This window comes from Hemiscyllium ocellatum, chromosome 24 (assembly GCF_020745735.1).
Source record: "Hemiscyllium ocellatum isolate sHemOce1 chromosome 24, sHemOce1.pat.X.cur, whole genome shotgun sequence".
Lineage (NCBI taxonomy): Eukaryota > Metazoa > Chordata > Chondrichthyes > Orectolobiformes > Hemiscylliidae > Hemiscyllium > Hemiscyllium ocellatum.
In genome coordinates, this window is record NC_083424.1 from 54,059,315 (window position 1) to 54,080,911 (window position 21,597).

Sequence of the window (21,597 nt, forward strand, 5' to 3'; positions counted from 1 at the left end):
TGAATGGACAGGTGCAGTGGGAAAATGTGATGATATTTACTTCAACAGTTTGTTGTAGTGTTCTGATGCAAGAAACAGTTAACAGGAAGTGATGGGGCTAAAGGAGATTCGGGGGAGTAAGCTACAAATAAACTTTGAAACGAAGGTGAGGACTTTAACACCGTCCAATGTGGGCAGTTTGAGAGAGTTTAAACTTCACCTTGTATTCATAGAATCCCTACAGTGTGGAAACAAGTCCATATTCGGCTGAGATTCTTGGTTGAATAATCTTTATTTTGGAATATATTTACATGATTACAGATTGATTTATAACATTGTACAGTTACAAATTAACTAAATACCAGTTATTAAATCAGTAAATGCTACACCTGCTTGCCCTTCACCACCATATTGTGTAAAGACTGTTGTGAAAATAAGTTCAGAATTTGCTTTCATGACTCCATTTGGAACATGTGCTTCAAACTCGATGCTGGTTTCCCTCTTTCAGGGGCTCAGTATGACTGAGATTTTCTGCTTTGGCAAAACACATCACAGAGACAGCAAACTTGAAAGTGATGATTACTGATCTTTCTCAGTCAGGATTTGCCGGATCTCCTGAACTCTCGCAACGTGGCCCTGTATGTAAGGTTCATCCTTGCGCAGCTTCTTTGAAAGCTTTTCAATATCCGTCTCCAGCTAAACAAATAAATCAAAGCATAAACAGATCCCGTTAGTTCCATCAACTGCACGGTCAGCATAAACACACTAAATATTGTTGTGGCTGTTTGTAATTGTACAGATGGTGTCAAAGTAAGAAGATTTCATGTTAAGTAACAGTATTACACCAGCTTTGCTTTTACCGACTGTGTTAGACCAGGCGGTGGTGAATTTCTGCACATTGGTTCTCCAAAAGAAGAGAAGGTTCAAATCCTCTGGGAGCTGCAATCCTGTAACTTCTGCTTCACAACATCCTGTGTGATGGTCTCCTGCTTGTTAAAATGTCTACCATTACAAACATATCTATATTTGGTAATTTCTTTCTAGTGTAACAGCTTTTTTTTTTAAAAGGCTGCCTGACAATATAGAGCAGATTATTAAACCTGAAGACTGTCATTTCTGGAAACCCTGCTAAGGTTACTGCTGCCTTACCATGAAGCACAGATGGCACGCTCCGAGGATGATATTTTTACATACAATTTCAGGTGGTATCTCCATTTGTACTTGGTATAGTTCATTCTTGACCCAGAAACTTGGCAAAGTTATCTACCAAAGTAATTAAATTCTAAAACCATACCACACCCTGCAAGACATTAGTAAATCCACAGGAGAGTATATGATGATTTTTGGGGTAATAACTCATTTGCTCAATAAAACCTACACTGTTAAGTCTATTTCCCCATTTAGCATCTACACACCAAGATACCAAATGACAAAGGGAGACCCTTAGTTAGGAAACAAATATTTTACCTCATCCTCACCACTGCAAGCTGATGATGCCTTTGTTCATGACAGTATTGTTAAGAGTGATCACGACACAGTTCTGCCTTTGGAAGGTATCCTCAAAGTATCGTTGTGTGGCACTATGAGCCAATTACCACCCCTACAGTTGACGGTGAGTAAAACTACTCCACAGTTAGCTGTTTGGCTTCCATCAGGGTCATTCAGCTCATTACAGCCTTGGTCCAAATATGTATGAAACAGCTCAATTTCAGAGGTGAGGTAAGTATGATTACCCTTGATGTTAATGGAAATTAATGGTAAAAGCTATCTGCTGGTTGGAGATCATTTCTGCTGAACAATTACCAAATGCCATTGGGTGCACATGTTCAGAAAATCTAGTTCCAAACCTCAACAAAATACAGGTGACTAACAAGATGGTACAACGCAACACTGGCAGCAAAGTATGTCTTAAGAATGTGCACAACCCAAAACATCGATGAAGTGTACAGTCAACAGAGTAAAAAGCCAATTTAAGGAGGAGGCCAAATTTGCCTCAGCATTAATCTCAAATTCCACATTGGTAGTATGGGATTATAACCACTAACATCACGTATCCTGAAAAGGCAGGACGATACACCCTCAAAGCTAAAATTGACAGAAGGGCTAGTGCCAATATACTACCATAATGTGCCCTAGCAAGTAGCACTGTACAACCCCCAGGAGACCATCTGACTAATTACTAATTCTACACACTGCAATGCCATGACACGATCTTAATTTGGCTTCAGCAGTGGCAGGATGCTCATATGCATAGATCTCCATTCACTGACAATTTACAAGATTTAAACCACACTCACTGGGATGGAACAGACAAGAGGTGATTCAATTGAATCAGATGAAGTTGAAGATTTATCTGTTCTGAAGGTTTATCTCTTACATTTTGGCCTGAACCAGTGTAGGCAGTTTCAATTGTTAACTGCTGAAGGTGAGCAACTACGTGAGTTGCAAAAGGTATTTTCGAGGAAGCCCTGACAATAATTGGGGGAAGGCAATAGATCCATTCATCGGCATGGGAATGATTACATCCTAGTGACAAGTTACTTCTCCAAATAAGTTCAAGTACAACCTTCACTTGAAATGTCTCACATGATTCAGGATACTTAAAATTATTCAATGACTTGGCAACACAAGAGTGCTACCATCACTGAGACAACTTATTTTCAGTATGTATGGCTGACAGGGATTGGATTGGGTTTGACACAGATTGAAGTTTATTGCTATAGGGTACGTCACTCCACTGTCCTTGCTCAGTCTAGTAGAACGAATGGTACGTTCTATCAAATCAATGATCAACAAGAGTTGAGTAACAAACAAGGTTTGCACAATGTGTTGCTGAATTCTCATGTAACCTAATAGAGGAGACTATCATCCCCAGCACAAGTTATGGCTGGAAGGCAAAGAAAACAACCTCATCCAACAACCAGCTGACTAATCATTCTGAGATAAGGGCTTATGCCCGAAACGTCGATTCTCCTGCTCCTTTGATTCTGCCTGATTAGATTAGATTAGATTACTTACAGTGTGGAAACAGGCCCTTCGGCCCAACAAGTCCACACCGACCCGCCGAAGCGCAACCCACCCATACCCATACCCTTATATTTACCCCTTACCTAACCCTACGGGCAATTTAGCATGGCCAATTCACCTGACCCGCACATCTTTGGACTGTGGGAGGAAACCGGAGCACCCGGAGGAAACCCACGCAGACACGGGGAGAATGTACAAACTCCACACAGTCAGTCGCCTGAGTCGGGAATTGAACCCGGGTCTTCAGGCGCTGTGAGGCAGCAGTGCTAACCACTGTGCCACCGTGCCGCCCACCGTGATCTGCTGCGCTTTTCCAGCAACACATTTTTCAGCTCTGATCTGCAGTCCTCACTTTCTCCTAATCATTCTGAGACAAGGCTATTCTTTTTCAAAGACAGAGGTAAATGAAAGAGGCACGCAATGAGATAGGAACTACCCAAAACAAGCATTAAGCAGAGTGCAAGTCAGAAATCCAATCACTAAAATTTACGTACTATCCCACAGGTTTCTAGGATATAAAAACAGCCCAGATCCTATGGAGACAGTATTGTTAGGGAGGGAATTCAGGTAATATGTGTCCACAGGAGGACTGCAGTGGTTCAAGAAGGCAGTCACCCTCACCTTCTCAATGGCAACTAGGGACGGGCAATAAATGCTGAATATGGTGCTATATACTGAATCATTAAAGCCAGCGCAGGTCAATGAACAACATGCCGATCATGAACAGAGATGAAACAAACTCTGGATCAGTGGTGCTGGAAGAGCACAGCTGTTCAGGCAGCATCTAAAGTGCAGTGAAATCGAAACAAACTCTGACAATGGCATTTGTACAATGTTAATGAGTGACAGCTACCAACAGGAAGACAACCAAGTCAGCAACATTGGTAATGGGGCACAACACGTACCATTCCAAACAGATATACAATCATAGGATCAGAACGAAATAATGCCAAAGCAACTTTAAGTTCCTGACATGTCAATTATACAAACAGGTAAAAGCAGAGCTAACAACACATGGCTATGCACAACCATCTATATCTGTTTGGAATACTTAAAGTTAGACTGCATGTTAATGGAAACATTACGCATCCTCCTTAAGAGACGTGCTATCACTACCTATAAAGGTCTCAGTCTGCATCCTAACTGGGGCCATTTGAAGCATGACACTTAGTATTAGCCCACATACAGAAGTGCCTGTGTCTGTAATATATATAAAACACACACACCAGGAGGAGTAACAAGTCTGTTCAATCTTTCAGTACCAAGTTACTCATGTCTAGTTCTTACTTTAACATAAGTATTGCCTCATCAGGTACAAATGCCTGAAGGCAAATGGCCATAATGCAGTGGAAGATCATGGAAGAAAAATCAGAAAAGCAGAGTAATGACTAAAAGGGGCAGACCGGGAAATGTTGATGTCGAAGGGGAACTGGGTGCTCTTGTTCAAAAGCCATAAAGTTAGCACGTAATTAGGAAGGACAATGGTATATTGACCTTTACTGAGAGGATTCAAATACAGAAGTAGCCTTGCTGCAATTATACAGAACCTTGTGAAGACTGCACCATGAGTACTTAACACATTTTTGATCTCCTTACCAAGGATATATTTGCCATAGAAAGAGTGCAGGGAAGATTCACCAAACAGATCCCTGGAACAGAGGGATTGTCCTTTGAAGAGAGATGGAGGAGACTGGGTCTACATTCTCCAGAGGTTAGGAGACTGAGAAGTGATCTCATTGAAGCAGATTGACAGCATCAACGGGAGGAAGAACATTTTCCCTTGGTGGAAGGTATAAAACCAAAGGGAATGTGGCAGAGTAGAGGGTAGGACTGTGATGAGAATCTCCTCACTCAGAAGGTGATGAACCTTTGGAATTCTCCCCCTGAAAAACCGTGATGGTTCAGCCACTGAGTATGTTCAAGACAGAGATTGATATATTTATTATCAAAGGACATGGGGATAGTGCAGGACAATGGCTTTGAATCGAAGATCAGCCATAAACCAGCTTGAATGGCCTAATCACTTCTCCTATTTCTTATTTTCCAATGTCTCCGAAATCAATACATTTTAATTCATTCACGGGTTGAGGGTGTCACTGGCAAAGTCAGCATTTGTTGCCCATCTCTAACTGCCCTTGAACTGGGTGGCTTGACAGACCAGGTAAGGATGGCAGATTTCACAGAATCCCTACAGTGTGCTCAACAGGTCCACACCAACCCTCCAAAGAGTAACCCACCCAGACCCATTCCCTACCCCATTACTCTACATTTACTCCTGGCTAATATAGCTAATCAACACATCCCTGAACACTGTGGGTAATTCAGCATGGCCAATTCATCTAACCTGCACATCTTTGAATTTTGGAAGGAAACCCACGCAGACACGGGGAGAATGTGCTCACAGACAGTCGCCCGAGGTTGGTATCGAACCGGGGTCCCTGGCACTGTGAGGCAGCAGTGCTAACCACTGAGCCATCATGCCTCCCCTGAAGGGCACGAGTGAATCAGATGGGTTTCGTACAACAACCTATGATAGTTGTCATGGTCACCACCATTGAGATTAGTTTCAGTTTCCAGATTTTATGAACTGAGTTCAAATTCCACCAGCGGCCACGGTTAGATTTGAATATATCCTCCCAGAACAGCAATCTGGTCGTCCGGATTACAACCCAGTGACGTTACCATCACAACATCACCTAGCATCATCTAATAAATAAATTGATAAAATGCATTTCCCAACCCTGGATAAACTCCAATAGTCTCTGGGAGAGGCTGAATGTGGAGTGAATAATTTAATCAGCCTCAGATTCAAACGGAGGAATAGAAAGTTGAATATTCCAAAGGAAATGCTGAATGACCTGCTGCATCAAGGGTGAAATGGCATCGCAGTTACATCACTAACTTCTTTGTCAGGTGTCAAACAGCTTTCTGTGCACTGACAGGATTTTGTCTCAGAGCTTTGGGGCTGTGCAATATGTGATGTGTTAAACCATTAAAATGCTGGAGTCCATTATGAAATATTTTAATAGCACAGTAGTTGGAAAACAGCGACAGGGTAGGATAGAATCAGCACGAATTTACTAAGAGGGAAATCATAGAAGCAGGTTCAGCCCTTTCAACATGCTGTGTTATTCAATGCGATCACAGCTGACCATCCATTTCAGTTCCCACTTTTCCCCTTGCATTTTGATTCCTTTTGTCCTAAGAACAATATCTAACGTCTTCTTGAAAACATTTTAATGTTTTGGAATCAACTGCTTTCTGTGGCAGAGGATTTCACAGGTTCCCCACTCTCTGAGTAAAAAGCTTCTCTACACCTAACTCCTCAACGGCCTACCTCTGTATTATTAAACCATGACCCCTGGTTCTGGACTCCCCCGGTCTCATCAGGGACAACCTTCCTGTACTTACCCTATCTTGTCCAGTTAAGAGTTTTATAGTTTGCATAAGATCCCCACTCATTCCTCTAAGCTCCATCCAGAGGTCAGTTAGCTCAGATGGTGAGATGGCTGGTTTGTGATGCACAATGATACCAACAGTTCAGTTCAGTTCCTGCACAGTCCTTACCATGAAGGACTATGGTCAAGTTTTTTTAAGGGATGACCAAGAAAGTAGATGAGGGCAGTGCAGTAGACATTGTCTACATGGACTTTACGAGTCCTTTGACGAGGAACTTCATAGTAGGTTGTTGGAGAAGGTTAAATCTCATGGTATCCAGGGAGAGCTAGCCAACTGGACACAAAATTGGCTTGACAGTAGAAGAGGGGAGTGGCAGAGGGTTGTCTTTCAGACTGTGACCAGTGGTGTGCTACAGGGATCAGTGCTGGGTCCACTATTGCTCGTAAATTATATAAATGATTTAGATGAGAATTTAGGAGGTATGGTTAGTAAGTTTGCAGATGACACCATGATTGGTGGTATAGAGGACAATGTAGGTTATCTGGGAACACAGTGAGATCTTGATCAAGTGGGCCAATGGGCTTAAGAATGGCAGGTGGAGTTTAATTTAGTTTAATGCAAGCTGTTCCATTTTGGTGGGTCAAATCAGGGCAAGACTTACACCATCAACAGTAGGACCCTCAGGGATGTGACAGAACAAAGAGATCCAGGGGTACAAGTTCATAGCTCCTTGAAAATAGATTCTCACGTAGACAGGTCAATGAAGACGGCTTTTGGCATACTAGCATTCATCAGTCAGAGCACTGGGTCCAGGAGTTGAGATGTCTTGTTGCAGTTGTATGAGACGTTGGTGAGGCCACATTTGGAGTACTGCGTACAGTTTTGGTTGCTCGACTATAGAAAGGATATTTTAAACTATAAAGAGCACAGAAAATCTTCACTGAGATTTGAGTTATAAGGAGAGGTTGGATAGGCTGAGACTTTTTTCCCTGGAGCATAGGAGACTGATGGGTGACCTTATAGAGATCTATAAAATCATGAGAGGTACAGGTAAGATAGAAAGCTAACAGTTATTCCCAATGGTAGGGGAGTCTAAAAGTAGAGGGCATAGTTTTAAGGTGAGAGGGGAGAGATACAAAAGAATGCAGACGGGAATGTTTTCACACAGTGGGTAGTGAGTGTCTGGAAATGGATGCCAGAGGTAGTGGTAGAAGTGAGTCCAATTTTGTCACTTAAGAAATATTTAGGCAGACACATGGAGGAGATAGGCCTGGAGGGATACAGACCAATCGCAGACAAATGGGACTAGTTTATATTGTAAAAACTGGGTGGCTTGGTCAAACGGGGCCACGGGGACTGGCCATGCTGCACAACTCTATGACTCTTATTCACAACCTCTCCCCTCACCCGAGGCTTAGTGACCTTCAGGTTAAAGCATCAACTATCATCTATTTCTACTGGGAGTGCAGCTCTACGGTTCTCAGAGATTATGGAAACTTCCTTCCAAACTCCAGGGAACACAATCCTAAACATCCAGTCTCTCTTTATACACCAGTCCTGCGATCAGTCGGGTAGAGCTCTGCTGCACTCCCCTCCTCACCCACCCCTCCACCACCAATCACCAGAACATCCTTCCTCAGATAAGGAGACTAAAACTGCACAAAGCACTCCAGGTGTGGTCTCACCACAGGGCTGTACAAATGCAGTAAGACATCCACGCTCAAATCTGAAAATGTGTTGCTGGAAACGCGCAGCAGGTCAGGCAGCATCCAAGGAGCAGGAGAATCGACGTTTCGGGCATGAGCCCTTCTTCAGGAATGAGGAAAGTGTGTCCAGCAGGCTAAGATAAAAGGTAGGGAGGAGGGACTTGGGGGAGGGGCGTTGGAGATGTGATAGGTGGAAGGAGGTCAAGGTGAGGGTGATAGGCCGGAGTGGGGTGGGGGCGGAGAGGTCAGGAAGAAGATTGTAGGTTAGGAAGGTGGTGCTGAGTTCGAGGGATTCAACTGAGACAAGGCGGGGGGGGAGGGGAAATGAGGAAACTGGAGAAATCTAGGTTCATCCATTGTGGTTGGAGGGTTCCCAGGTGGAAGATGAGGCGCTCTTCCTCCAGCCGTCGTGTTGCTATGGTCTGGCGATGGAGGAGTCCAAGGACCTGCATGTCCTTGGCGGAGTGGGAGGGGGAACTGAAGTTTTGAGCCACGGGGCGGTTGGGTTGGTTGGTCCGGGTGTCCCAGAGGTGTTCTCTGAAACCTTCCGCAAGTAGGCGGGCTGTCTCCCCAATTTAGAGGAGGCTATATCGGGTGCAGCGGATGCAGTAAATGATGTGAATGGAGGTGCAGGTGAATTTGTGGCGGATATGGAAGGATCCCTTGGGGCCTTGGAGGGAAGGGGGAGGTGTGGACGCAAGTTTTGCATTTCTTGCGGTTGCAGGGGAAGGTGCCGGGAGTGGAGGTTGGGTTGGTGGGGGGTGTGGACCTGACGAGGGAGTCGCAGAGAGAGTGGTCTTTTCGGAACGCTGATAGGAGAGGGGAGGGAAATAACATCCTTGGTGGTGGGGTCTGTTTGGAGGTGGTGGAAATGATGACGGATGATATGATGTATGTGGAGGTTGGTGGGCTGCTGGTGAGGACCAGTGGGGTTCTGTCCTGGTGGCGATTGGAGGGGCGGGGCTCAAGGGCGGAGGAGCAGGAAGTGGAGAAGATGCGGTGGAGAGCATCGTCGATCACGTCTGGGGGAATCTGCGGTCCTTGAAGAAGGAGGCCATTTGGGTTGTACGGTATTGGAACCAGTCCTCCTGGGAGCAGATGCGGCGGAGACGAAGGAATTGGGAGTATGGGATGGCGTTCTTACAGGGGGCAGAGTGGGAGTAGGTGTAATCTAGGTAGCTGTGGGAGTCGGTCGGTTTTTAGTAAATGTCCGTGTTGATTTAGTCGCCCGAGATAGAAATGGAAAGGTCTAGGAAGGGGAGGGAGGAGCCTGAGACGGTCCAGGTAAATTTGAGGTCGGGTGGAAGGTGTTGGTAAAGTGGATGAAGTGTTCAGCCTCCTCGTGGGAGCACGAGGCAGCGCCGATAGAGTCATCGCCGATAGAGTCATCGATGTAGCAGAGGAAAAGGTGGGGGGTGGTGCCAGTGTAGCTGCGGAAGATGGACTGTTCCACATATCCCACTGACTGAATTGGTCCTGAACAACTTGTCAGTCGAAGAAGGGTGTCAGTGGAAGGGTACGGCGGGAAAGGAAGAAGCTGAGGGCTTTGAGTCCTTCGTGATGGGGGATGGAGATGTACAGGGACTGGATGTCCATGGTGAAGATAAGGCGTTGGGAACAGGGGAAGCGAAAATCATGGAAGAGGTGGAGGGCGTGGGTAGTGTCTCGAACATAGGTGGGGAGTTCTTGGACTAAGGGGGACAGGACCGTGTCGAGGTATGCAGAGATGAGTTCTGTGGGGCAGGAGCAGACTGAGACAATGGGTTGGCCGGGGCAGTCAAGTTTGTGGATTTTGGGCAGGAGATAGAAACGGGCGGTGCGTGGTTGCGGGAATATGATGTTGGGGGCGGTGGATGGGAGAACCTGTGAGGTGATGATGTTATGGATGGTCTGGGAGATGATGGTTTGGTGGTGGGAGGTGGGTCATGGTCAAGGGGGCAATAGGAGAAGGTGTCCGCAAGCTGGCGTTTAGCCTCAGCGGTATAAAGGTCGGTGCGCCAAGCTACTACCGCGCCTCCCTTGTCTGCCGGTTTGATAGTTTTATCTTCACCATGGACATCCCGTCCCTGTACACCTCCATCCCCCATCACGAAGGACTCAAAGCCCTCCGCTTCTTCCTTTCCCGCCATACCAACCAGTACCCTTCCACTGACACCCTCCTTCAACTGACTGAACTGGTCCTCACCCTGAATAACTTCTCTTTTCAATCCTCCCACTTCCTCCAAACCAAAGGAGTTGCCATGGGCACCCGCATGGGCCCCAGCTATGCCTGCCACTTCGTAGGATATGTGGAACAGTCCATCTTCCACAGCTACACTGGCACCACCCCCCACCTTTTCCTCTGATACATCAATGACTGTTTCGGCACTGCCTCGTGCTCCCACGAGGAGGTTGAACAGTTCATCAACTTTACCAACACCTTCCACCCCGACCTCAAATTTACCTGGACCGTCTCAGATTCCTCCCTCCCCTTCCTAGACCTTTCCATTTCTATCTCGGGCGACCAAATTAACACAGACATTTACTACAAACCGACCGACTCCCACAGCTACCTAGATTACACCTCATTCCACCCTGCCCCCTGTAAAAATGCCATCCCATACTCCCAATTCCTTCGTCTCTGCCGCATCTGCTCCCAGGAGGACTGGTTCCAATACCGTACAACCCAAATGGCCTCCTTCTTCAAGGACCGCAGATTCCCCCCAGACGTGATCGACGATGCTCTCCACCGCATCTCCTCCACTTCCTGCTCCTCCGCCCTTGAGCCCTGCCCCTCCAATCACCACCAGGACAGAACCCCACTGGTCCTCACCCACCACCCCACCAACCTCCACATACATCATATCATCCGTCGTCATTTCCACCACCTCCAAACAGACCCCACCACCAAGGATGTATTTCCCTCCCCTCCCTTATCAGTGTTCCGAAAAGACCACTCCCTTCGTGACTCCCTCATCAGATCCACACCCCCCACCAACCCAACCTCCACTCCCGGCACCTTCCCCTGCAACCGCAAGAAATGCAAAACTTGTGCCCACACCTCCTCCCTTACCTCTCTCCAAGGCCCCAAAGGATCCTTCCATATCCGCCACAAATTCACCTACACCTCCATACACATCATTTACTGCATCCGCTGCACCCGATGTGGCCTCCTCTATATTGGGGAGACAGCCCGCCTACTTGCGGAACGTTTCAGGGAACACCTCTGGGACACCCAGACCAACCAACCCAACCACCCCGTGGCTCAACACTTCAACTCCCCCTCCCACTCTTCCATCGCCAGACCATAGCAACACGACGGTTGGAGGAAGAGTGCCTCATCTTCCGCCTAGGAACCCTCCAACCACAAGGGATGAACCTCGATTTCTCCAGTTTCCTCATTTCCCCTCCCCCCACCTTGTCTCAGTCCCAATCCTTGAACTCAGCACCACCTTCCTAACCTGCAATCTTCTTCCTGACCTCTCCGCCCCCACCCCCACTCCGGCCTATCACCCTCACCTCGACCTCCATCCACCTATCGCATTTCCAACGCCCCTCCCCAAAGTCCCTCCTCCCTACCTTTTATCTTAGCCTGCTGGACACACTTTCCTCATTTCTGAAGAAGGGCTCATGCCCGAAACGTCAATTCTCCTGTTCTTTGGATGCTGCCTGACCTGCTGCGCTTTTCCAGCAACACATTTTCAGCTCTGATCTCCAGCATCTGCAGTCCTCACTTTCTCCTGTGCTCAAATCCTCTCACTGTGAAGGCCAACATATCATTTGCCTTATTCACTTATTGTATCTACACACTTACTTCCCGGGGTGGTATGGTGGCTCAGGGGTTAGCACTGCTGCCTCACAGTGCCAGGGACCCATGTTCGATGCCACCTTTGGGCGACTGTCTGTGTGGCGTTTCCACTTTCTCTCTGTTCCTGGGTGGGTTTCCTTTAGGTGCTCCAATTTCCTCCCACAATCCAAAGGTTCGGTGGATTGGCCATGGAAAATTGCCCATAGTGACCATGGATGGGTAGGTTAGATGGATTAGCCATTAAAAAGATAGGGTTATGGGGTAGGGTAGGGAGCTAGGTGTAGGTGGGATGCTTTTCGGAAGGTTGGTGTGGATTTGATAAGCCAAATGGCCTATTTCCACATTGTAGAGATTCTATGTCTAGTGTACAATGACACTCAGAGCTTGTAGCAATCCCAGCCCCCACATTCCCAATCTATGGCCATTCAGACAATAATCCGCTTCATTGCTTTTGCTACCCAATTGCAAAAAATCAGTGCTTCTTTATGTTCCTCATTTTTGGTTTGGACCTTTGAGCTTGAGAGTTAAATTTTGGACTTTGAGTAACAGCCTGTCTGTTCTAAAAAAAAGGGAAGAGCAAACAAACTGCTATTTGTTCAGGAACTGCCCCTGGAAAACTAACTGCAGGTTGGTTATTATTCTAAGAACAGTCCAGATGTTTCAGCATCTGAGATGTATTATTCTCAAGGACTGGCAGCTGCTTGGGTATTAAAAGGGGCAATCAAAGAGAATGTTGACAATAAAGAGAAAACAAATATTGAACTGGCTTGGACTTGGCTTTGGGGAGAAGGCAGTGGGCGTGTGGATGGGGTTGGATGGAGTTTTTGTTGTTCTCTAGTTGTCCTCCAGTTATCGAATTACTGAAAGTTCTGAGAAAAGAAATAATTCTGCAAAATGTAAATGTCTCCAGTGGTTTGTGAAAGCTATTTGCATTGACCTTGAAATTCAAGCAAGATATACAGTCCTTTGTGCCTGTGAACAACTCATTATCTGCGGATTGCGTAAGGGTCTAGCAACCAAAACTACTTAAGTGAACAGTTACAATGCTTTTATTTTATTTTCTATTTATCCCTTAACTGTCTGTCTGTCTCTGAATAAGTTACATTAATTAGATTACTTTTTTTAAACTTAGCATCTCTTGAATACTGCAAATTCAGCAGAGCAAACAGTACCAACCTAATCTATCAGTTAATACTGTAAGTTTAGAACATAGAACAGTACAGCGCAGTACAGGTCCTTCAGCCCTCGATATTGTGCTAATCTTTTGTCCTACTCCATGATCAATCTAACCTACATACCCTTCTTTTTACTATCGTCCATGTGCTTTCTCAAAATCACTTTAATGTGATTCTATCTGACTGTACTACCATTGCTGGCAGTGCATTCCACGCACCCACCACACTCTGTGTAAAGAACCTACCTCTGATATCTCCCCTAAACCTTCGTCCAATCACTTAAAATTATGCCTCCTCATGATAGACATTTCTGCTCTGGGAAAAAGTCTCTGACTATCCACTCTATCTATGCCTCTCATCATCTTGTACATTCTGTCGAGTCACCTCTCATCCTTCTTTCGCTCCAATGAGAAAAGCCTTAACTGCCTCAAACTTTCTTCATAAGACATGCCCTCAGGTCCAAGCAGGTAAATATCCTCTGCACCCTCTCTAAAGCTTCCACATCCTTCCTATAATGATGTGACCAGAACTGAACACAATATTCCAAGTGTGTTCTAACCAGGGCTTTATAGAGCTGCAGCATAACCTCGTAGCTCTTCAATTCAATTCCCCTGCTAATGAAAGCTGACAACCATACATTTCCTTAACAACTCTATCAACTTGGGTGGTAACATTGAGGGATTAATGGACATGGACCCCAAGATCCTTGTTCCTCCACACTGCCAAGAATCCTACCTTTAACCCTGTATCCTGCATTCAAATTCAACCTTCCAAAATGAATCACTTCATAGTTTTCCAGGTTGAACTCCATCTGCCACTTCTCAGCCCAGTTCTGCACCCTGTCATTGTCCCATTGTAACCTACAACAGCCCTCCACACTATTCACAGCTCCACCAACCTTATCATCAGCAAACCTACTAATCTACTCATTCCACTTCCTCATCCAAATCATTTATATAAATCACAAAGAGCAGAGGTCCCAGAACTGATCCCTGCAGAACACCACTGGTCACCGAGTTTCAGGCTGAATACTTTCCATCTACTACCACTCTCTGTCTTCTATGGGCCAACCAATACTGTATCTAGACAACCAGATTTCCCTGTATCCAATGCCTTATAACTTCCTGAAAGAGCCTACCATGTGAACCTTATCAAACGCCTTGGTAAAATCCATATACATCACATCCACTGCACTACCTTTATCAATGCATTATATCACATCCTCAAAGAATTCAATAAGGCTTGTGAGGGATGACCTGCCCCTCACAAAGCCATCTTTAATCAGACTTTGCTTTTCCAAATAATCATAAAGCCTGTCTCTCAGAATCCCCTCCAATAATGTGCCCACCACCAAAGTAAGTCTGTAATTCCCAGGGTTATCCCTATTCCCTTTCTTGAACAAAGGAATAACATTTGCTATGCTCCAGTCAGCTGGTACTCCTCCAGTGGAAGTGAGGACGCAAAGATCATCACCGAAGGTGCAGCAATCTCTTCCCTTCCTTTCCATGGTAACCTTGGGTATATCCCATCTGTCCCAGGGGACTGACCTATCCTGTTTTTCAAACTTTCCAGCACATCCTCCTTCTTAACATCAATCTTTTGGAGAATATCAGCCTGTTTATTAATACCTTATGAGCTGAATAACTTCTGTCAAACTGGCAATAGTGATCAACCCAACCAGTTCAATGCTCATGAATCAGTCATACTTCCACATACCTGTTTTAGTTCCTGCCTGATCTCCAGCACATCCTCCCCCTTGTGTACAGCATTTACCTGCAGCCAGTTTCGGAGTACTGAGGCCTGTTTCCGCCAGGACCTTCAAAAAAGAGAGTGCGTTTTAAAAAATAATGTTACAGAGTAGGTTGTTGTTCGGAGATTAGGGCTGGGATGGCTTCACAACCCCACGCTAGGCAACAGATTGGGGGATGGGCTCACAGGCCATTTCAAGAACAACAGAGCAAGGATTGGTTCCTATGCCTTTGCTCAGAAACAGAATGGGAATGGGATCACAGGCGGTTTCTAGCAGGATATACTGTGGGTGGGTTCAAAGGCCATTGTCCGGAGATGGGTTCCTATGCCGGGGAACAGAATGGGGACACATTCACCAGGTTTTATGAGGGGAACGAATGGAAACGGACTCAGTCCATTTCTATGAGAGGGTAGTTAGATGTTGAATACTACCTCTATTTGCCAGACTCTAACGATTTCAGGAAGGGTATATGAACAAACAGTAACAATGAGAGAATCCATTCAAGCCAATATAATCTGACCATGTGCAGAGTTGGGACCGATGAATGGGCAGTGCCCCTCTGACATACCACATTATGGACCTCAATATTTGCATTTCATATCTCCACCTGAGTCAACTGATCACTCAGAGCACAGGAATGATCAGAGGACAGTGAACACAAATATGATTCAAATATAAAACCAGTTTCATGATCTGCAGCTTTAGAGAGATACTAATCAAATATTCAATAGTTGATCAATATCTAATTTGAGGATGACCGTAGCCTCAGTCCTCATAAGCAAACCAGCCTTCCTTAACAACTTTGGACTTGAAAACTGTGCCAAGATGTTCTAGGGAACTGATAAATTAAATTAACTGCTAAACTCTTTGTTGACTATACAGCTGTCTGCTATCTTGCCTGAACCTAATAAACTTATGTCACCAAAATAAAAACAAGCTCTGAAAGGAACAAAGATGAAGCACAAAAACCTCAGGTACATTTCTGCTGCAGAAATGGAATGCTGCAAATTAAAATATTGTAAGAATCAGGAGCAGGAGGAAGCACTCGAGCCCACTCCACCATTTGATATGATCTCGGCTGATCTAATTTTGGCCTTCACTTTACTGAGTGCCCCACTATAACTCTCCACTCCCTTGTAGATCAAAAATCTGTCTAACTCAGCCTTAATTATATTCAATGGCTGAACCTCCATTGTAGAAGAGAATTCAAAAGACTCAGGACTCAGAGCAGAAATTCCTTATAATCATTGTCTTAAAGGTGCAACCACTTTTTAAAAAGAAAATCAATGCCGGTGTTTTTAGATTGAGTGGCACAGTGGCACTGCTGCCTCACAGCGCCAAGGAGCCAGGTTCAATTCCACCCTCAGGCAACTGTGTGGAGTTTGCACATTCTCCCTATGTCTGCAGAGATTTTCTCCAAGTGCTCTGGTTTCCTCCCACAGTCTAAAGATGTGCAGGTTAGGTGGATTGGCCATGCTAAATTGCCCATAGTGTCGAGGGATGTGCACAGTAGGATGATTAGCCATGGCTAATGCAGGGTTACAGGGATAGAGTAGGATCAATGAGCAATTTACCATGGCCAATCCCCCTAACCTGCACATCCTTAGACTGTGGGAGGAAACAGAGCAGCTGCATAAAGTGCTTCAATAGGCATTAGAGGGATTATAGCAAAGCTTCATGAGAATAGTTCCAGGAAGGCAAAACTTCAGATTTGTACAAAGATCAGAGAAGTTATGACTATTGGCTTGGAGATGTATAGATTCCTCAGAGAAGAGATCTGACAGACTACTCAAAACTTGCAAGGTACAGTAGATCAGGAAACAATGTTCCAGTAGTGGAAGGATCAAGAACATGAGGAGGTGCTTTTGTGGTAATTGGTTAAAAAAAAATCTAATGATGACAGTAGGAAAAACAAAGTGAGTGCTTGGGATCTGGAACATGATGCTTGAGAGAGAGGTGGAGACCATAAGAATTCGGAGACCATAAGAGTAGGACATCCAGCCCCTTGAGCCTATCCCACCATTCGACAGGAGGCAAAATCAATTGAGGTTTGTGAAAGGAATTGTGTTACCCGCTGAAAAGGCCGGATATGCAGGGCTGAGCGGAATGGCAAAGGAACTGGACTAGGTGAATTGCTCCTTGGAAAAGGTAACATAGGCTCGATGGGCCAAATAGCCTCCTTCTACACCATACCCATTCCTTGATTCTATAAACTTACTTCATAGTTTTTTTATTGTGCCTTAACTCAACCTCAAACAAACCTGGATTGAGATTGGGGCCAAAACCCAGCTGCATAGCTTCAGCTACCGAAGACTGAGGTGCAAAGGTATCACATTCTTCCAGTTACTGTGAACAACACCTACAGTTGTATCTGAGCTCTCAGGAACGTCAGGAAACCCGACTCCTACAGAAGAGGATTATACCACTTTGTCCCTCCGGGGATAATAGAAGCCAAACACAGACTGCTCACCCAAGAACATACCTGAGGTTCTGTTTATTGTCATTGAAACGCTGCAGCTCCTGACGTATCTCGTGTAGTTCTGCCTCTAGCCGACATTGCTGGTTACATCCATCAGAATCATTATCTGAATCTTGGGACGGGATGGCAAGGGATGGGGGTGGGGAGGGATTTTGGTGGAGGTGGCGGGGAGGGGAAAGTTGCAGTTCAATGAAAAATAATTGCATGTAGCTGTTAAAGCAGAGGTGTGGTTTTCTCTCTCAAAAACATACTCCAGCCTTTACGGACAATATTCAAAACACTGCTGTGAAAAATGACATGACCTACACGATGAAGTATATAGTTTTTGTGGGTTTACTGCTTAACACAAAGATTAACATTATTTCTTCCTGTATTGTCTACAGGAGTAGTGCCAGAAAACTGGAGGATAGCAAATGTTGTCCCCTTGTTCAAGAAGGGGAGTAGAGACAACCGTGGAAATTATAGACCAGTGAGCCTTACTTTGGTTCTGGGTAAAGTATTGGAAATCATTATAAGAGATAGGAGTTAGAATGATCTAGAAAGGAATAATTTGAATAGGAACAGTCAACATGGTTTTGGGAAGGGTAGGTCATGCTTCACAAACCTTGTTGACTTCTTCGAGAAGGTGACCAAACAGGTGGATGAAGGTAAAGTAGTTGATGTGGTATAAATAGATTTCAGTCAGACATTTGATACGGTTTCCCATGGAAGGCTGTTGCATAGGCATGGGACTGAGGGTGATTTAGCGTGGTGATTTAGCGTGGGACCGAGGGTGATTTAGCGGTTTGGATCAGAAATTGGCTAGCTGAAAGAAGACAGGGGGTGATTGTTGATGGGAAATGTTCATCCTGGAGTTCATTTACTAGTGGCGTACTGCAGGAATCTGTTTTGGGTCCACTGCTGTTTGTCATTTTTATAAATTACCTGGAAGAGGGCGTAGAAGGATGGGTTAGTAAATTTGCAGATGACACTAAGGTCATTAGAGTTGTGGACAGTGCTGAATGATTTTGCAGGTTACAAAGGGACATAGATAAGCAGCAGAGCTGGGCTGAGAGTTGGCATATGGAATTTAATGTGGAAAAGTGTGAGGTTATTCACTTTGGGAGAAACAACACAAATAAAGAGTACTGGGCTCATGGTAAGATTCTTAGCAGTGGAGATGAGCAGAGAGATCTCGGTATCTATGTACCTGAAAGTTGCCACCCAGGTTGATAGGGTTGTTAAGAAGGCATACAGTGTGTTAGCTTTTATTGGTAGAGGAATTGAGGTTTGGAGCTCCGAGGTCATGTTGCAGCTGTACAAAACTCTGATACTTGAGTATTGCGTACAGTTCTGGTCACCACATTATAGGACGGATGTGGAAGCTTTGGAAAGAGTTCAGAGGCAAATAACTAGGATGTTGCCTGGTATGGAGGAAGGTCTTATGAAAGGCTGAGTGAATTGAGGCTGTTTTTATTAGAGAGACGAAGGTTGAGAGGTGACTTAATTGAGATATATAAGATAATCAGAGGGTTAGATAGGGTGGGCAGTCAGAGCCTTCTTCCTCAGATGATGATGCCTAGCACAAGGTGACATAGCTTTAAATTGAGGGGTGATAGATATAGGGCAGATGTCAGGGGTAGTTTCTTAACTCAGAGGGTAATAGGGATGCACAACTCCCTGTTTTCAACAGTAGATTTGCCAACTTTAAGGGCATTTAAATGGTCATTGGATAAACATACGGATGAAAGTGGGATAGAAAGTCTTCAGATTGGTTCCATAGGTTGGTGGAATATTGAGGGCTGAAGGGCCTGTACTGTGCTGTGATGTTCTATGAAACCTCATATTTAGATGGCACATGGAAATGAGCTTGTGATGTCACAGATAAATGATGATGCATATCGTTCCTCATTATATAAAGGCCCAGGACCAGCACTGTTACAGTTTCTCGCAACACTAATTTCACTACAGAAGACAGAGTTAGTAAGAATTATGTGAACTAAATAAATCTGAGTGTCTAACTAGATTAGCATTACCTTCAGAATCTGTGGAATTCATTATGCTTCCTTTAACTCAGCACAGAACAGAAGCACAAAAATCAGTAGGCGAGTTCATGTGTTAAAATACCAGTCTGTTATAGTTGATCCCAGGTCACTCAGTGCTAATTGCACTTCATATTTTTACTTGTGCTTTGGGTTTGAAATTGCTGGTTTTGAAGTATGTGAATTTTAGACTGCTCATCCAAACAGCAGGAGATTTCCAGACATAATACATCAAAGGCTGGAGCACATCAGGGAGGGAGAATGGAGGGAATACTTTATATCTACAGGAGGGCCTCTCCCCAAGATCAGATGTTCCAAAGTTTCAAAACAATTGCTTTTGACGTAAAGCCATCTTTGGTTTTAGCAAATGCAGCAGTCAATTTGCACACAGCAAGTGCAGTGGTAACATACGGTGCAGTGGTAACATACGGTGCAGTGGTAACATACGGTATAGTGGTAACATACGGTATAGTGGTAACATACGGTATAGTGGTAACATACGGTGCAGTGGTAACATTAACTGTGGAATAAATGATGGGGCAAGATATGGAGATTTTCTGCACACATTCTTCTTCAAAACAGAATCATTGCTTCCTTTAATTTCAACTGAACAGATAAAACATGGCCTCTGTTTTCATGTTTCATCCAAAATGCTCCTTCTTTTAAATAACAAGCAACTTTTCTGAAACATACAGGAATCTTAGGGGACTAGACAGGGTAGATGTGGTAACGTTATTTCCCCTTGTAGGAAAGTCTAGGACCAGAGGGCATAACCTCAGGATAAAGGATAGGGAATCTATGGAATCCTTTACCACACGGGGCTGTGGAGGCTGGGCCATTAAGTATAGTCAAGACGGAGATAGACAGATTTCTAATCTGTAAGGGAATCAAGGGTTATGGGGAAAAAGCAAGAAAATGGGGTTGGAGATTATTAGGAAAGCCATGAAGTCAATGAATGGTGGAGCAGACCAGGTGCAAACCCACTTCTGCTCCTACATCTTGTGCCCCACTACTGAACCAAATGAAGGTCCAGATACGACGCACATTTCCTCGAATGAAATCATGACCGAGTAACTCCGAGAAGACAGAGTTACCACAGAGTCAAGCTGACATGTGATGGACTTTGGCTGGGACAGCAAAGAGATGTCATGTTGACATTGTATTGACTGAATAGTGCCTTCTGTAATTACTGATTAAAATCAAAAATCAACAAATTTTATTCATTAAAAATATGCCTGGTAGTTATCCATTTACCTGTGTCCTGAGAAAACACACTGCGACATCCAGGCCTGATCCTAAATTCATCTTGAGAGAGCAGCTGTGGATTTGTGGGTGACTGCCAACTCAAACCTTTCTCATCCTTGTGAATGTGCTCAGCATCAGCAATGTGACTGTGCCTGTCCTGCTCCATGTTTATCTAAAAGTAAAGGAGGAACATTCAGGGAGATGCACATCCCTTCTGGTTGAAAGAACGCACGTAATAGTGTCTCATATTTCTCTCAGATATATCCCAAAATGCTTCACAATATATTATACTTGAACAGCTGTAACTAACATAGAATTTTGATAAGGAATATCCCTCAGACTCCCTCAATATTCAGAACTCTGATAATGATTCTTCATCGACTGAATTTCCAGACGTCAGGTTGACCTTTGACTTTCCTGGAAACCATTGATGGCTAATAGAATTAGAACTATAGCTCCTTGAAAGTGTAGTTGCAGGTCGATAGGATAGTGAAGAAGGTATGCTTTCCTTTATTGGTCAGAGTATTGAGTACAGGAGTTGGGACGTCATGTTGCGGCTGTACAGGACATTGGTTAGGCCACTGTTGTAGTATTGCGTGCGATTCTGGTCTCCTTCCTATCGGAAAGATGTTGCAAAATTTGACAGAGTACAGAAAAGATTTACAAGGATAGGGCTGTTTTCCCTGGAGCGTCAGAGGCTGAGGGGTGACGTTATAGAGGTTTATAAAATCATGAGGGGCATGGATAGGGTAAATAGACAAAGTCTTTTCCTGGGATTGGGGAGTCCAGAACTAGAGGGCATCGGTTTAGGGTGAGAGGGGAAAGATATAAAAAAAAGAGACCCGGGGGCAACTTTTTCACTCAGAGGGTGGTACGTGTATGGAATGAGCTGCCAGAGAATGTGGTGGAGGCTGGTACAATTGCGATATTTAAAAGGATGGGTATATGAATAGGAAGGATTTGGAGGGATATGGGCCGGGTGCTGGCAAGTGGGACTAGATTGGGTTGGGATATTTGATCAGCATGGAC

At 44.8% G+C, this 21,597-nt stretch overlaps 1 protein-coding gene across 11 annotated transcripts in view; it reads right to left on the reverse strand.

Moving 5' to 3' along the window:
- Window positions 1-252: 252 nt before the first annotated feature.
- The window catches only part of sfi1 (SFI1 centrin binding protein), a 139,897-nt gene continuing 118,552 nt past the window's right edge, over window positions 253-21,597 (reverse strand). For 6 of the 11 annotated variants that reach the window (XM_060843802.1, XM_060843803.1, XM_060843810.1 and 3 more), the window contains 4 exons: window positions 20,578-20,740; window positions 17,306-17,414; window positions 14,790-14,889; window positions 253-675 (listed from right to left, as the gene is read on the reverse strand). In XM_060843802.1, coding sequence (XP_060699785.1) covers window positions 559-675; window positions 14,790-14,889; window positions 17,306-17,414; window positions 20,578-20,740 — 489 coding nt within the window. In that variant the 3' untranslated portion in view covers window positions 253-558. The other 5 variants (XM_060843806.1, XM_060843805.1, XM_060843809.1 and 2 more) reach the window with 5 other exon arrangements.